An 18855-nucleotide genomic window follows, 5' to 3' on the forward strand; every position below is an offset into this window, starting at 1 on the left:
ACAATGTCTTATTTAACGTTACATGATAGCGTGTATCTAGAACAAAGTAATAGACTGTTACACCTCAAGGTGACTCTGTGTTAATAATTCCTTATGACGCTTACTGTGAAAATATAAAGTACACTCTATTTATGTTTTGTTAAAATCATTTCTTTACTTTTTAATAAAAAGTCCTTATGCAAAACAAGTGTCATTCATTGTCTGGGGTGTTGCGGATGATAACATGTTGGGGGTCCGGTTAAGAAAACTTTATTATGATACAAGGGGAGTTGGCAGCTTGGGAAGTGCCGAAGCTCTATATAGAAGGGCTGTAGATGAAAACGAGTCTGTAAGCAGAGACCTGGTGAAGAACTGGTTATCAGGAGAGGAGGCATATTCACTTCATAAACCCGCCAGAAAACGTTTTAAGAGACGTCCTACAATCGTTAATGCACAATTAGATTTTCAATGGCAGGCGGATATCATCAGACTTCAAGATTTAGCAAAACATAACAGTGGAGCTCATTATATATTAACCATTATAGATGTGCTGTCCAAGTACGCCTAAGCAGAAGCGTTACGCGATAAAACTGGTGCTAGCGTCACGGCCGCTTTTAAAGCCATCTTCGATAAAGGGCGAATTCCTCAAAAACTACAAACAGACGCCGGTAAGGAATTCTTAAACAATACATTTCAGAAATTATTAAAGCACCACGGCATTCAACATTTTGTAACACACACAGAGGTAAAAGCAGCGTTTGAGGAGCGGTTTAACAGAACTTTAAAGTCTAAGATGTGGAGGTATTTTACGGCCCACAACAACTACAGATACATTGATGTTCTACAGGCCTTTTTAGATGTATATAATGCCAGTTATCACCGGACCATCAAAACAGCACTCGTAGAAGTAACTCATACTAATCTGTTAACTGTTTGGAGAACTGTGTTCGGACATAATTTCGCTACAAAGGTGAAGAAGCCTATTTTTAAAAAAGGTGATCACGTAAGGATTTCAAAATTGAAAGGGGTCTTTACGAAGGGTTACCAACAGACTTTTAGCGATGAAATATTTATAGTGGAAAGTGTAGAGCTTAAAGAGGGTTTATATATCTACAGGTTAAAAGACTATGATGGGGAAACAGTGTCTGGGGTCTTTTGCAAGGAAGAGTTACAAAGGATACCCGATGATCCGCACAGGGTGTATAAGGTTGAAAAGATTCTGAAAAGGAAAGATAGAGGTGCTAATAGGCAGGCTTATGTCAAATGGAGGGGCTGGCTGGAGAAATTTAACAGTTGGGTGTTGGCCAGCGCCCTGAAGGGTGTGTGATATGGGGAGCGTCTAAAAGCTGCTGTTAAGATGGAGACAACGCCCTTTTATATCACCCTGCCGTCCAACGCTTCTAAAGACATGTTCCTCGACAACCAACTTTCTAATTATACAGTGAAATTGGCTAAGCCTGTGGACCTGAAAGGTTATTGGGAGGTAGCCCTAACCGAGATCCAATACCCTAGGACCTGGAACACATTTACACAGACTGAGGCTAAGTTTTACATAAGGCGTGAACAGGACCCTGTGAGCATGCACGAGAGCATCCCATAAGGCTACTACCCAACTGTTTTAAGTGTTGTCGACACCATCAACAAAGCCATATGTACCATCGAAACATATACGAATACTCATCTGTCGCTAGATAATGTCAGAAAGAAGGTGTTTCTTAAAACACCGAGTCGCACCCCAACGTTTAAATGTTCCGGTAAATTAAGCAGAGTTTTAGGAACAGTGCAGAATGCAAAAAGTCTGGTCGAGCCGGATCACACGTGCCCTGATATTAACAGGGGGTTCTACAGGCTCTATGTGTATAGCGATATTGTAGAGGCACAGAGGATCGGAGATAATTACTCGCCGTTGTTAAGATGGGTCCATGTACAGGGCGAAAATAATACGATGGTCAATATGCAATTCAACAAACCTGACCACGTAGCCGTTTCTAAAAATCATTTTGACATTATTTCAATTATGATCTTCGATGATCAGTCGCAACCTGTGTCCTTTAAATACGGGAAAGTTATTGTTAAGCTTCATTTAAGACCGAGACGCGACAGAGGTTATTAAGCAGACGTCATGGTGGTGGTGAAAACCTATGGGGACCCTTCAAAGTACAGGGACTATTACTGAAACCAGGCCGGCTATGGAGGCCCACCGTACATTCAAGGGTTACCTGTTATGTATGGGGCTGGTCTAGGAGGTTTCTTCCGCAGTCTGTTTAGAAGAGCTATGCCCTTCTTGAGAAAAGGCTATGAAATTGTAAAACCGCATGTTAAGGCTGCGGCTTCGAACATTGCCCATGATGTTGTTGGCTCTGTTACTTCGGCGGTTGCCGAACGCATGAACAAACAACCGCAAGAAGGCGCTGGCTTAGTGTACAAGCCGCGCACAAGTGTTAAAAGGAAGCGCCGCGCATCAAGAAGCAGAGGACCTCCGGCCCCCTATAAAAAAAGAGGAATTCTTCAAAGCGCGCTCAGAAAAGAAAAACCCCAAGGCGGAAGAGAGCTTCGAAGAAGAGGAGATTGGTCTCTAAAATAAATATTTTTTAAAGCGGCGCAAACTGAAGCATGGCCTTCGTACATTGTGCATCGGGCGAGTGCGCCAAATCCGAGTTAGACTTGTTTACTCTAAAGCCTACGCAGACAAGCATAGAAAACAGCTTCTTCATGGAGTTATCGCCTTTAACTGCTTTGACGCAATTGGCCCCTATATAGTTTTATGTGTCAGGGTCCACTGATATCTATCTGGATCTCAACAACACGCTACTCCATCTTATGTGTAAAATTGTAATAGCGATGGTTCCGACATAGCAGCAGATGCTATAGTGGCTACGATAGCTTACCCCCTAGCAACCTTGTTTAATCAAGTGGACATCACCCTGGGCGACTGTCTCATCACACAGAACGATAACATGTACGCCTACAGATCCTACCTCGAGAGCATTCTAAATTACAGTAGCGACGCCCTCGACACGCAGCTTTCATCAGGGCTCTTCTACAAGGACACATGCGAACATTTTGAAGTCAAGGTGTTGGACGGTGAAAATCAGGGCTTTGTGAAAACAGCCAGTTTTGTGTCTGGCAGTTGCCAGTTTTTACCTCCTTGGCCGCATATATTCAGACCTCTTCTTCCAAGATAAACTGCTCATCAACGGAATTGATCTTCGTAACAAGGATTTATTCTGTCTCATCAGCGGGGATGCGTACCAGTACAAGTTGGACATACTGTCAGCTAGTCTGTTTTTATAGAGGGTAAAAGTGTCCCCGAGCGCCAAACTAGCTCACGCCGATGCTTTGCAAATATCAAACGCCAAGTACGCTGTGGAAAGAGTGGCTCTGAAGGTATTCAGCATCCCTGCAGGTGCACGACTAACGCAGCAACAGAATTTATTTCTGGGACAACTACCCAAACTTATCATCATCGGATTTGTGGACAATACCGCTTTTAGTGGCGTCTACGCCTCAAATCCCTTAAATTTTAAGCACTACAACATCAACTACGCTGCGCTGGTCCACGAGGGCACCGTGATTCCTGCAAAACCCAACACACCCAGTTTTATAAACTCCAACTACATCAGGGAAAACCAGGGGTTGGTTTTGATAATCGGGAAGCATCTACGGGACTGCGGGGTAGCCGTGACATGAGAAGGCTATGGGACCGGACACACGCTCTTTGCATTCGACCTTACTCCCGACATGGAAGACGTGATCACTACAATCTGGTCAAAAATGGAAATCTAAAAGCTGAAATACGATTTAGTAATCCGCTACCTACGAATGTGAACATGATCGTATTCTCGGTATTTGACAGCATCATTCAGATCAACCACGGCAGACAGATTTTGTTTGACTATCTTTAAACGTTTGTGAAATGGACACTGTACAGATACGGGACTTCTTAAGCAGGCACAAATACGTTAGGAAATATTTTTTAGGTGTTTTCCCTAGCGATGGGCTACCGGCTGAAATAAGGTCAGAAAGACCACGCACCCTAGTCTTTAACACAGATCCTCATTACAAGGGTGGAACTCACTGGGTTGCCGTGTTTATAGATGGTGACAAGGTTACGGTGTTTGACAGCACATCAGAGTTCCCCGAACACAGTATCTATACACAACCCATATTCAAGTTTTTGAAAAAGTAGCAGCAAGGATTGAGTATAACAAGCTAAGGGTCCAGGATTCGCTAGTCATCACATGCGGGGAACACTGTATTTATTTTATCAGTAAAATGTCGGAGGGTATGTCGTTTAGAAATTTCTTAAATCTATATTCGAGTGACCTTGTAAACAATGACAGTATAGTTGAGGATGCTCAACAAGAAACCCCTAAGGATATGGGCTGCGACGTTACTGGTTTTGGCAATGGCATATGTAGGCCTATGGAAGCACTCCGTTTCAAGGATTGCATATGTAGGATGTCGCCGATTAAGGGCGACAGCAGCGAAAGTGAGGGCTCATGTAGTGGCAGCGTGCTTGCTGGCTTCAGTTCAATGGAATTGGAGGAAGCTGAAGAAGCTGTAGCACCTCCTAATACACCCATCTATGAAGACATGGACCTTCAGGAGGAAAAAGCTGCTGAGAAGGTCGTTCTGCAACAGCCGGCTACAAGCGTTGAAGATTATGGGGTAGAGCAGGACATTAGCGACTCTCCAGATTTCAGAGCCGCCGCAGAAGGCGATGAAAATGTGAAGGTTAGTAACATTTTTAAAAAAGAAAATGTTATGAGCAGGCAATTACATAAGGGTGTATTTTATTTCTTCAACTAACGATCTGTCAATATTTCTTCTTTTTGACCCTCGAGAGCAACCCCAGCTGGATGCACCTACTTCATAAACTATGTTAAACAAGATGTAGCACCTCCTAACACACCCGTCTATGAAGACATAGACCTTCAGGAGGATACGGCTGCTGAGAAGGTCGTTCTGCAACAGCCTGGTACAAGCATCGAAGATGGTAGGGCATCACAGGACATTAGCGACTCTCAAGATCTCAGAGCCGCCGCAGAGAACTGTGAAAATGCGGAGGTTAGTAAGAAAATGTTATGCGCAGTCATCTACATGACGCTGTATTTTATTTCTTCAACTTCCAGATTGTAATTCTTTCTTCTTTTGAACTCTAGAAAGAAACCCCAAAAAGGCCTGCGCCAGAATGGCGGTCTGCAATAGTGAGCAATGTAATTTTCAATTGTCTGTGGTGCTCAAAACAGGCTGAAAGTTCCACATGCCAAAACCGTGATGGCTGCGACAAGTGTGTATGCGCCTCAGACATGTGTGAAAAGGAAAATGAAGGCTTGTCCTACTATGAAAGGCAGGAAGTTAAGGCTTTCGCCGCACAGGTGGTACTAAACTGTGTCAAGCGTGACTATTACAGCCTTTGTAACGGCCATTAAATCAACGATCCACAGCAGGAGGCTCACAAATGTTTGTGTGAATCATACAGAGCAAGAAAAATACGATATATTTGTAGTTTGTTAGACCCGTACAAGTGTTTAAACTGCTAAGGGTGGTGTATGGGTTGTACACTGAAAAGAAGCTTGTCCACCCTGATATGTTGAGAATCTTGACATCTGCACTCAATGAGATCAGATATGCCTATGACCCTAGTTTAAAACTACCTGGTATGCAGGGGATGGGCACCACTTTCAATAGAAAGATGATAGAAAGACTCGTAGCAAGGCCTATGTGTAATCTGTATAAAACAAATTGAAAAATAGGGTCTTTGGCCCCCCGAAAACTGTTTTAAACAAATTCTTATTTAACCTTACATGATCGCGTGTATTTAGAACAAAGTAATAGACTGTTACACCTCAAGGTGACTCTGTGTTAATAATTCCTTATGACGCTTACTGTGAAAATATAAAGTACACTCTGTTTATGTTTTGTTAAAAATTTTCTTTACTTTTTAATAAAAAGTCCTTATGCAAAACAAGTGTCATTCATTGTCTGGGGTGTTGCGGATGATAACATGTTGGGGGTCCGGTTAAGAAAACTTTATTATGATACAAGGGGAGTTGGCAGCTTGGGAAGTGCCGAAGCTCTATATAGAAGGGCTGTAGATGAAAACGAACCTGTAAGCAGAGACCTGGTGAAGAACTGGTTATCAGGAGAGGAGGCATATTCACTTCATAAACCCGCAAGAAAACGTTTTAAGAGACGTCCTACAATCGTTAATGCACAATTAGATTTTCAATGGCAGGCGGATATCATCAGACTTCAAGATTTAGCAAAACATAACAGTGGAGCTCATTGTATATTAACCATTATAGATGTGCTGTCCAAGTACGCCTACGCAGAAGCGTTACGCGATAAAACTGGTGCTAGCGTCACGGCCGCTTTTAAAGCCATCTTCGATAAAGGGCGAATTCCTCAAAAACTACAAAGAGACGCCGGTAAGGAATTCTCAAACAATACATTTCAGAAATTATTAAAGCACCACGGCATTCAAAATTTTGTAACACACACAGAGGTAAAAGCAGCGTTTGAGGAGCGGTTTAACAGAACTTTAAAGTCTAAGATGTGGAGGTATTTTACGTCCCACAACACCTACAGATACATTGATGTTCTACAGGCCTTTTTAGATGTATATAACGCCAGTTATCACCGGACCATCAAAACAGCACTCGTAGAGGTAACTCATACTAATCTGTTAACTGTTTGGAGAACTGTGTTCGGACATAATTTCGCTACAAAGGTGAAGAAGCCTATTTTTAAAAAAGGTGATCACGTAAGGATTTCAAAATTGAAAGGGGTCTTTACGAAGGGTTACCAACAGACTTTTAGCGATGAAATATTTATAGTGGAAAGTTTAGAGCTTAAAGAGGGTTTGTATATCTAGCTACAAAAATTTGGGGGGGAAATGGGGTTTACAGCACAATTGCACTTATCCTGTACAATGCCTTATTAGAGTGGTGACACGGATCGGAGATTCCTTTCCCTAGATCTCCTAAAACAAGAAGCTTGTTCTAACAAACAATTTTTAACAATTGATCCAGCACACACGTAAGTATTTCAGAAATCTGTTACACTAAAGAGCATTCAACACAAGTCCAAAATTATGCAATGAATTGAGTAGCAGAGTCCTTAGGTGTATTTTGGAAGATTAAATCTTTATTCATTTCTTCTATGCAGTAGCCAACGCGTTTCGTCCTCCACGGACTTCTTCAGGGCTACAAACAATATATATACACATATACACATGATTAAAATATGTACAAAAGAGTGTAATACAAAAACATTACCATTAACTTTCACATTACAATCACTAGTTGCACATTAAAACAAGGAACCACAACCTCAATCTTGTTGGTGGTTGGTAAGAATGTTATATACCAAACCCTGTTGAGTTCCAATTATTTAAATAACATATATCTACACAATATTTACACAACTATTTACAGATATCTCAAAAAAGCACTTATCAAAAACACATCGTTACACATTTAGACTCCGCTACTTGATTTATCTCATAACATAAATGGTCTAAGAAATAGAGGGCCTATCAACCTAATTATTCCAAGGGCAGGAGGTGGGTAGATATCATGTATATAATCATACTTAATAATAGGGATCGCTGTGGATATTGCCTGGTGGGTACAGAGTCCATGTAAAGCAGTTTACCAACATAAACCTAAGAGTTAAATATCCCATATGAGGGGCAGTTGGAGGCACTAGTCTGGGGGGTCAAATTCAAAGTTACACACCTAAACCTATAAAGTAGGCTTACCATCATATTTTTTTGAAAAGGTAAAGATTCTGCAATTGGCATAATCCTTTTTATCCCTCTGTATTTTTTTATTTTCTTTTCTTTTAAATAGATTTGATAGGCAGCCAGTTCTGTCTTTAAAATCTCATAATTTTTTGTTGTTGCATCTTTTAAATTCATATCTGAGATTTCCTTTTCTAGTTTGGATATTTCCTCTTTTATTGGCAGAATCTTTACCTTTTCAAAAAAATATGATGATATCACCCCGTGAACTAATCAGAATGAGGACCCTCACAACTCCCATGCCAAGCCAAAGAGTGTTTCTTCAAGTAGTACGTCCCTTTCCTCAGTGGATAGTGACCCTGGGGAGGGCACAAGCAAACAGACAGCGCCCACCTCCTCTGCTTCCTCCCATTTTTTAAGGGAAGTTCAAAGATACAGACTTGGCAACAAAAAGAAAAGCCAAAATTCAGAATCAGAAGGGGAGGGAAGAAACATAAAGCAAGGTGTCCAAACCAGGCAGCAGAGCAGGACAAACACGAAGAAATAATTGATGATGTAGAGCCAAATGTGGCGCAAAAAGCATTAAGCATTGTCAACTTATCCGACAGAATACTAACTGAGAATGAGGAAACTCTGTTATTGAAGGGTCTGAATTTCTGTGTGTCCAATACTTGTAACTTTGTTGATTTGCATGTTGATTTATTCAAATTTACAAGAAAACTAAGATTAAAGAAATATTTTGAACATCAGAAAAGTGTGCAGAATGTTCCATCTGATTTGTGTATTACCGATATGCTCACTGTTAATTCATCTAACTCTTGTATCACTGATATGTCATCTGTTGATCCATCTAATTCATGTATTACTGACATGTCGATTGCCGATCTAAATGTCACCCATCTAATCTCCACTCTTGATGAGGAAGACGAGAATGTAGACATTACTGAGACTGCTAGATCCCTAGAAATAGTTGAGGATGTCTCTCTGGACAGTGGCCTAAGGGTACAGTCTAAATTCCTACCACTAAGACCACAGGACACCTTCATTGATGAGTTTCACGAAAGGGTAACTCAAGAAATTCACAAACTAGAGGATAAGCATATGTTCCACTCACACTGCAAACATAACACTAATATAACCAAAAAGGAGAGAGAGATCTTAACTGGTTTACGAGATGATTCCACAATAACTATACGGGAAGCAGACAAGGGGGAAATATTGTTATTATGAATAGAACTGATTATCTTAATGAAATAGACAGACAATTGGGACAAAAAGACTGTTATACTAAACTAAAAGATAATCCAATCAAAAAGATTGAACAAAACATCAATGCCGCTCTAAGAGATTGGCATGAATCTTGTCTGCTTTCCGATACAGAATATAAATATCTGCAAGCACATGACTCACAGTTTCCATGTATATATATTCTCCCCAAGATCCACAAGGGGGAGGAGGGTTTCCACCAGGGAGACCAATAATATCTAGGAATGGTGGACCCACGGAGCGACTTTCTGAGTTCGTGGATGGATACCTACAACCGTTCGTTAAAAATTTGCCCTCCTATCTCAAAGACAGTGGGGATGTCTTAAGTAAATTGGAAGACTTTAACTGGGACAGCAAAGATCTTCTCTTCGTCACCTTAGACGTAGAGAGTCTATATACATGTATCAAAAGCAACTGTGGTATAGAGGCTGTAAGACACTTTCTGTACAAACGCAGTGCAACAAATTTAGAACATACTTTGATGTTGTTAGAAATGACACGCATGATTCTCGAGATGAACGCATTTCTCCATAATGGGGAGTGGTTCCTGCAGAAACAGGGTACGGCGATGGGATCCAGGTTTGCTCCGTCCTATGCAGGCCTCTTCATGGGCCTGTGTGAGACGGAGCACGCCTGGGGGATCGGTTCTAGACCATGGAGTGATAACATCATCTTCTATGGGAGATACATCGACGATATTCTGATGTTGTGGAATGGTGAAGTAGCCGAATTGAGGGCGTATTTCAATTATCTCAATGATAATCGATTTAATGTAAAATTAACTATGAAATACTCCAGGGAATCTATTGACTTCTTAGACCTAAAATTATATGTCAATGGGAATAAAATCGAAAGTGACATCTTCAGCAAACCCACTGCATGCAACAGCATTTTACATGCTGATAGTGCACACCCTAAAGGGACTATAAATGCTATACCCTTTGGTGAGATGACCAGAGCCCGTCGCAACTGTAGTCAGGAAAACAATTTCCAAAAACATGTTAAGTCAATGAAAGATGCTTTCAAGGAGAGAGGATACAGTGAGGAGTGTCTAAATAAAGCTGAGACAAGAATCAAAAGTGTAAACCGTAGCACTACCTTAAGAGGCAATGCAAAGAAAGGAAGACAATCTAAGGTAAATGATGAAGTACTGTTCATAACAAAATATGATCTATACAGTAACCATGTCTATAATATTCTACGAAAAAATTGGCATTTGATTTCATCTGGTAACATGCCACCGGGCACAGTATCATCCAAACCAAGAGTAATATACAAAAGAGGAGAACATTTGAAAAAGATGCTTTGCCCAAGTTATGTTACGTTGGAAAAGACTGTAAGCAATACCGCTTGGTTGACTACAAAACCAGCAGGCTTCTATGTTTGCGGGAATTGCAACGTTTGTCAATTTGGTTTGAATAGAAAGCTGAAATTCCAATACAATAATAAAAAAGAATATGAAATCAGGTCGTTCTGTAATTGTAACACCACCCATACAGTGTATTCTCTGGGATGTGCATGCAATAAAATCTATATAGAAAATAGCATCAGATGTCTTAAAATAAGAGTTCAGGAACACATTAAAGCTATACGGAATATTGATGCTAAATACCCGGTAGCAACACACATACAAGAAAACCATCCCAATGAAAGAAATATCTGGTTTCATGCAATAGAACAGGTGCAGGCTCCCAAAAGAGGTGGGAACAGGGAACTGCTGTTGAGGAAAGCAGAGGCGGGTTGGATTTGTAGATTGAGGACAACTAGCCATGGCCTCAGTACGAATACAGAGATGCACCATTTTCTTTAGATCATTACACCTTTATTTGTCTTTCATCTAATGTCCTGATTAGATATTTTTCTGTTAATACGGTTGTAAATCCTAACAACAACCGCCCTTGGGATTTGGAAATGCTGTAATGAGTTAAAAATTATGATGACTTTGGCAAATTGCAATAGGGTATTTTTTTAAAAACTTTTTTAGGGATTTGCTTACAAAGAGACCAACTAATAATGTAGCTCTCTTAACTTGAAATGGTTTAATGGAAGCTGGAATAAACGTTAAGCCTTTGATATTATGAGAATAGCCCAAAAAAACGTGGATACTAGACATTAAAAGATGGCGTCCCATCTCCAGTTCTTACTTTCTTTAACTTCAATGAGTGATAGCGCGAGTACCAAGTTTTAGAAATTATGTAGATAGCTTGTTATACAAACTTTAATATACAATAAGCGCCAGTATGAAGTTTTAAACAAACTTCGCCATTAGCTTTAATAAAAACGAACCCTAGACTTCAATAGAGTGCGCCCATATTATTTGCGACCGTTCTTAAACTCTAAATTACATTGGCACCGAGGCCGCGCCCCATAAAATGTGCCAGCTGTATCCTTGTCAAAATTGAAGTGCATTAGCGCCGGTGATTGTCAAAAAGTTGTGCCAATAGCATCGCTAAACACGTAAATTATATATTAAAAGATGGCGCCCAGATTATTTCGTATCCTATATGCAGAATTGAGAGATCGCGTACACTGAAATGGCGCCCATAGTCATGCTGCAAGAAAATAAACAAACGGCGTCAACCACAACGTATGCCATCCAAAGACTTCTAAAGATGGCGGCCATAAATGAAGTTTTTTAGTTTAGACTGAACTATCATGTCGCTCAAATACGAGCAATCGCGCTATTCACCAACATCCTTACTATTTATATATTTTTATGGGAATAAAAGAACTAGCAACACTAAAAAATGTTTTTCAAGAGACATTGTTATTTAAACATGTACTAGCTCGACCTCACACAATAAGAATAGATCCTAAAAATAATGTAGTCGGGTTGGTCAAGATGGCGCTCACATGAACGCGACTTCCACAGCTCCTTGTCCTTTAGATCGAAATGAGCTGCAGGTGTTGATAATTTTTCAATTTCAAATACTATTTAAAGACGAGGTTTTCTCGGTGACCAAACACCATTTTTAGAAGACGCCACGCGATGGAGCCGGCTTGATTCATAATTTCAAGTAAGCAAAATAGGCTGTTAGTAAAACGCTCTCCTCAACTCGAAATAATGTTTTACTAGTATTTAATTTAAAATAACTTGGTGGACGTCATATAATCTACCGTTTTGGTCCTTATATAAATATGGGTGCCAAACAATATGCTTTTTACTTGCTTCTGACTGTTAAACTAAGGTGGGATGAGATGTTACAACATGGCGACCACCTTTTCTGGCACATTATTCACCACCCTATTCGTGCCAAACAATATGCTTTTACCTGCTTTTGACTGTTAAACTAAGGTGGGATGAGATGTTACAACATGTCGACCACCTTTTTTGGCACATTAATCACCACCTTATTAGTAGCCTCCCTAAATATAGAATATTTCTGTAAAAAACACGGTACTGTACTAGGCTTGGGGAGAGGTTGGTCTGCTCTATAACATGATACTGCCAAAATTAGTTACTAGATGCTGAGTATCTAGCCCCTGGGGATACACTGATCCAAATGTTTATGCTATAGGATAATTTAAGTATTCTATCCTATACACAGTTATAGATCTTATCTTATCTTAATGTTTTGTTGAAGCGCTACAGCTGCCTCGGCAATGAGGCGTCCCGGCGCTGAAACCTAGATCCGATCCTGAGCAAGAAGGCCTAGGGGCAGAGGCGAGTTTAGAGACAAGGGAAAAGATAAGTTTTCACTGCCTTTCGGAAGGCAGAAAGGTTGTCCAGCGCGCGAATGTGATGTGGGAGTTCGTTCCACATCTTGGCTCCCAGGAACCTAAAGGAGCGTCCGCCCATGCGGGAGAGTTTTATGCGTGGGACGCAGAGGAGGTTTTGGTTGGAAGATCTTAGGTTCCGTGACGGCGCATAGGGAGTGAGAAGGGGTTGAAGCAGAGGGGGAGTGTCAAGTTTGAGAATTTTGAAGGTCATGATGAGGGTCTTAAACTTGATTCTGGAGTCAACCGGGAGCCAGTGCAATTTTCTGATGGTTGCTCTGGCTGAACATCTGCGGGGCAGGCCGATCAGAGTTCTAGCGGCCGAGTTCTGCACGCGTTGGAGTCGTGCTAGCTCACATTTGTTGGCGCCAAGAAGGAGTACATTGGCGTAGTCTAGACGCGAGAGTATGGTGGCTTGGATGATGAGCTGTCGGGTCTTTGCGTCAAAGAAGCCTAGTATGTGGCTGAGGCTTCTCAGTAAGCCAATGCAGGTGCCGGCAACTTTCTTGGTGTGAGCTCGAAAGTTGAGTGAGTCGTCCATCCATACACCCAGGTTTTTCACAAGGGTTTTGGGGGGAGGGATGGTACCGAGGGAGGACGGCCACCAGTGCTCATTCCAAAGGCTGGTGTTTTTGCCGAGGAGGAGCACCTCTGTTTTTCCGCCGTTGAGCTGTAGACAGTTTGTGGTCATCCATTGGGCGACCGCAGAGAGTCCGTTTTTAAAATTAGAGGAAAAGTTGGAGGGTCCATCTGAGAGGGCAATGGCCAATTGTGTATCGTCAGCATACGATACTAATGTTAAGCCCCATTCTTTGGCCACTGCCGCCAGAGGCTGAACATAAAGATTAAAAAGAGAGGGGCTTAGCGCAGAGCCCTGCGGGACTCCCTGATCAATAGGATGGGGTTTAGATAGAAAGGGTGGGGCAGAGACTCGAAAGGACCTGTTTTCGAGGAAGGATCTAAACCACTCCAGGGCATGGCCCTTTACACCAAAGGCCTCCAGACGTCTAAGAAGGATGACATGGGATACCGTGTCAAAGGCCGCGCTGAGATCCAGAAGGATCAGCGCAGCACTTTGACCGGCATCCAGGATCGTCCGGAGGTGCTCTGTGGTAGCTAGGAGAGCAGACTCAGTGCTATGGCCAGGTCTGAACCCATTTTGTGATGGGTCCAGGATGTTGTTTTTGGCCATATGTTGGGAAAGAGCACTGTTGACATGTGCTTCAGCGAGTTTGGAAAGCCATGGAAGCAGGGAGATAGGACGAAAATTCTCCGGTTTAGATGGATCTAGGGTGGGTTTCTTGATGATAGGCGAAACCCACGCTTGCTTCCAGGCAGATGGTACGCACGCTGAAGTAAAGGAGAGGTTCAGGATGGCGTTAGCGTTGGTAGGAAGAAGTTGAGTGATTCTAGGAATTGAACCGGGCGCATGGGGTCTGCGGGGGAGCCAGACTTGACTTTGTTGCAAAGTCTGATAAGAATGTCTATGGAGATTTCTGGGATGTGGGTCAGGGTCGAGTAGCTAGGAGAGGCAGAGGGATAGCTGACGATGTTAGGGTCATGCTGGGGAAAGGAGGTGTAAATTTTCTGCACCTTGTCGACGAAGAATTTAGCAAGTTCCTCGCATTGTTGCTCGGAGGAGATCGTAGGGGGGGGTGTTTTGTTGCTCTGAAGTTCTTGTACGAGTTTGAAAATTTCTTTCGCGGGGGTGGGACTAGATTCAATTTTATCGGCGTAGAAAGCAGCTCGTGCAGCACGGATGGCTTTGTGATATGATTTTTGTAGCTGAAGGTATTTATCTTTGTCCTCTTTATTGTATTCCCTACGCCAAAGGCGTTCTGCCTTTTTACACTCTTTTCTTAGATTTTTGAGTGCGTCGTTGTACCAGGGATTTGATGGCGAGTTGCGGCCTTTTGTCCATTTTGCAGGGATAAGGCTGTCTAGTCCGCCCGTAATCCACTCGTGAAACGTATTGTAGGTAACGTTGATGTCAGCGTTAGAGTCAGGGTGGAAGTCCCCTAGTGTCCTGTGTAGGTCCTCATGAGACAGTTTGTGCCACGGTCTTTTTAAACGGCTGGCCGGAGCCGTATTGTGCCTGCTTTTGTTGACCGGAATGGTCAATTTAATAAGGGAGTGATCTGTCCATCCCATAGGAAGGGGTGGTTCTGAGGTGAGTTCTTCTAGGTTGGAGAAGACTGGGTCTAGGATGTGGCCGGCTAAGTGGGTTGAAGTGGAAATGAAGGGGTTGAGTTGCAGTGCAGAGAGATCTGCAAGGAGTGTTTTGATTGTGGGGTCATTGAGTAAGTCAAAATGGAGATTAAGGTCTCCCAGAATGGTGAAGTTGGGGTTTTTGGTGATTAAAGAGGTTGTTGACTCAAGGAGGGCCTCAATGAATTTTGAAGAGGGGCCAGGTGGGCGGTAGATGTAAAGTCCCGACACAGTGAAGTTGGGAGTTATGGTAATTTTGAAGTTGGCGCATTCAGAGTCTGCCAGGTCTTCCTTAACAAAGGAGCATGAGAGCGTTTTTTTGTGGATTACTGCGAGACCGCCTCCTCTACCCTCTCTATTAATGGCCGACATCAGGTAGTCGTCAGGTAGAGTAAGATTGGGAATGGTGGAAGTGCCATAGCTTAGCTCCTCCATCTTTTTCCTTTCTTTTCAGACAGTTACTTTTGGGCTATCTGACCCTATTTAGAGAAAACCTAATGAAATTGGAATGCGTTTTCACAAAATAAGTAGGCATTTTATATCATAAATAATATTATCGCAATTACTAGCCATATAGCATGTGAAATAACAACAAGATTTTGGTTTCATTATTTTAGAATAAATCTTTTCTAACCTGGAACCTATTCTGGAGGAAATTTAAGTCAACCATTTCAAAAAACTGTGAAGAGTTCACTCCAACTGGTAAGCCTACTTTATAGGTTTAGGTGTGTAACTTTGAATTTGACCCCCTAGACTAGTGCCTCCAACTGCCCCTCATATGGGATATTTAACTCTTAGGTTTATGTTGGTAAACTGCTTTACATGGACTCTGTACCCACCAGGCAATATCCACAGCGATCCCTATTATTAAGTATGATTATATACATGATATCTACCCACCTCCTGCCCTTGGAATAATTAGGTTGATAGGCCCTCTATTTCTTAGACCATTTATGTTATGAGATAAATCAAGTAGCGGAGTCTAAATGTGTAACGATGTGTTTTTGATAAGTGCTTTTTTGAGATATCTGTAAATAGTTGTGTAAATATTGTGTAGATATATGTTATTTAAATAATTGGAACTCAACAGGGTTTGGTATATAACATTCTTACCAACCACCAACAAGATTGAGGTTGTGGTTCCTTGTTTTAATGTGCAACTAGTGATTGTAATGTGAAAGTTAATGGTAATGTTTTTGTATTACACTCTTTTGTACATATTTTAATCATGTGTATATGTGTATATATATTGTTTGTAGCCCTGAAGAAGTCCGTGGAGGACGAAACGCGTTGGCTACTGCATAGAAGAAATGAATAAAGATTTAATCTTCCAAAATACACCTAAGGACTCTGCTACTCAATTCATTGTATAATTTTGGACTTGTGTTGAATGCTCTTTAGTGTAACAGACTTCTGAAATACTTACGTGTGTGCTGGATCAATTGTTAAAAAAAAGGGTTTGTATATCTACAGGTTAAAAGACTATGATGGGGAAACAGTGTCTGGGGTCTTTTGCAAGGAAGAGTTACAAAGGATACCCGATGATCCGCACAGGGTATATAAGGTTGAAAAGATTCTGAAAAGGAAAGATAGAGGTGCTAATAGGCAGGCATATGTCAAATGGTGGGGCTGGCTGGAGAAATTTAACAGTTGGGTGTTGGCCAACGCCCTGAAGGGTGTGTGATATGGGGAGCGTCTAAAAGCTGCTGTTAAGATGGAGACAACGCCCTTTTATATCACCCTGCCGTCCAACGCTTCTAAAGACATGTTCCTCGACAACCAACTTTCTAATTATACAGTGAAATTGGCTAAGCCTGTGGACCTGAAAGGTTATTGGGAGGTATCCCTAAGCGAGATCCAATACCCTAGAACCTGGAACACTTTACACAGACTGAGGCTAAGTTTTACATAAAGCGTGAACAGGACCCTGTAAGCATGCACGAGAGCATCCCATAAGGCTACTACCCAACTGTTTCAAGTGTTGTTGACACCATCAACAAAGCCATATGTACCATCGAAACATATACGAATACTCATCTGTCGCTAGATAATGTCAGAAAGAAGGTGTTTCTTAAAACACCGAGTCGCACCACAACGTTTAAATGTTCCGGTAAATTAAGCAGAGTTTTAGGAACAGTGCAGAATGCAAAAAGTCTGGTTGAGCCGGATCACACGTGCCCTGATATTAACAGGGGGTTCTACAGGCTCTATGTGTATAGCGATATTGTAGAGGCACAGAGGATCGGAGATAATTACTCGCCGTTGTTAGGATGGGTCCATGTACAGGGCGAAAATAATACGATGGTCAATATGCAATTCAACAAACCTGACCACGTAGCCGTTTCTAAAAATCATTTTGACATTATTTCAATTATGATCTTCGATGATCAGTCGCAACCTGTGTCCTTTACTATTACTGAAACCAGGCCGGCTATGGAGGCCCACCATACATTCAAGGGTCACCTGTTATGTATGGGGCTGGTCTAGGAGGTTTCTTCCGCAGTCTGTTTAGAAGAGCTATGCCCTTCTTGAGAAAAGGCTATGAAATTGTAAAACCGCATGTTAAGGCTGCGGCTTCGAACATTGCCCATGATGTTGTTGGCTCTGTTACTTCGGCGGTTGCCGAACGCATGAACAAACAACCGCAAGAAGGCGCTGGCTTAGTGTACAAGCCGCGCACAAGTGTTAAAAGGAAGCGCCGCGCATCAAGAAGCAGAGGACCTCCGGCCCCCTATAAAAAAAAGAGGAATTCTTCAAAGCGCGCTCAGAAAAGAAAAACCCCAAGGCGGAAGAGAGCTTCGAAGAAGAGGAGATCCGTCTCTAAAATAAATATTTTTTAAAGCAGCGCAAACTGAAGCATGGCCTTCGTACATTGTGCATCGGGCGAGTGCGCCAAATCCGAGTTAGACTTGTTTACTCTAAAGCCTACGCAGACAAGCATAGAAAACAGCTTCTTCATGGAGTTATCGCCTTTAACCGCTTTGACGCGATTGGCCCCTATAGAGTTTTATGTGTCAGGGGCCACTGATATGTATCTGGATCTCAACAACACGCTACTCCATCTTATGTGTAAAATTGTAAAAGCGATGGTTCCGACATAGCAGCAGATGCTAAAGTGGCTACGATAGCTTACCCCCTAGCAACCTTGTTTAATCAAGTGGACATCACCCTGGGCGACTGTCTCATCACACAGAACGATAACATGTACGCCTACAGAGCCTACCTCGAGAGCATTCTAAATTACAGTAGCGATGCCCTCGACACCCAGCTTTCATCAGGGCTCTTCTACAAGGACACATGCGAACATTTTGAAGTCAAGGAGTTGGACGGTGAAAATCAGGGCTTTGTGAAAACAGCCAGTTTTGTGTCTGGCAGTTGCCAGTTTTTACCTCCTTGGCCGCATATATTCAGACCTCTTCTTCCAAGATAAACTGCTCATCAACGGAATTGATCTTCGTAACAAGGATTTATTCTGTCTCATCAGCGGGGATGCGTACCAGTACAAGTTGGACATACTGTCAGCTAGTCTGTTTTTAAAGAGGGTAAAAGTGTCCCAGAGCGTCAAACTAGCTCACGCCGACGCTTTGCAAATATCAAACGCCAAGTACGCTGTGGAAAAAGTGGCTCTGAAGGTATTCAGCATCCCTGCAGGTGCACGGCTAACGCAGCAACAGAATTTATTTCTGGGACAACTACTCAAACTTATCATCATCGGATTTGTGGACAATACCGTTTTTAGCGGCGTCTACGCCTCAAATCCCTTAAATTTTAAGCACTACAACATCAACTACGCTGCGCTGGTTCACGAGGGCACCGTGATTCCTGCAAAACCCTACACACCCCGTTTTATAAACTCCAACTACATCAGGGAAAACCAGGGGTTGGTTTTGATAATCGGGAAGCATCTACGGGACTGCGGGGTAGCCGTGACATGA

At 42.1% G+C, this 18855-nt stretch overlaps 1 protein-coding gene and 1 pseudogene across 1 annotated transcript; both read left to right on the forward strand.

Annotated features, from left to right (window-relative positions):
• Window positions 1–4440: 4440 nt before the first annotated feature.
• Window positions 4441–5767, forward strand: LOC147683522 (uncharacterized; annotated as a pseudogene).
• A 12355-nt stretch (window positions 5768–18122) lies between these two features.
• On the forward strand, window positions 18123–18855 carry LOC147683523 (uncharacterized protein F54H12.2-like). Its single transcript, XM_086942542.1, has 2 exons — window positions 18123–18249; window positions 18332–18855. The coding sequence occupies exons 1-2, from the start codon at window positions 18123–18125 to the stop codon at window positions 18853–18855; spliced, it is 651 nt and encodes a 216-aa protein (XP_086798668.1).

Source organism: Lissotriton vulgaris, chromosome 11 (assembly GCF_964263255.1).
Source record: "Lissotriton vulgaris chromosome 11, aLisVul1.2, whole genome shotgun sequence".
Lineage (NCBI taxonomy): Eukaryota > Metazoa > Chordata > Amphibia > Caudata > Salamandridae > Lissotriton > Lissotriton vulgaris.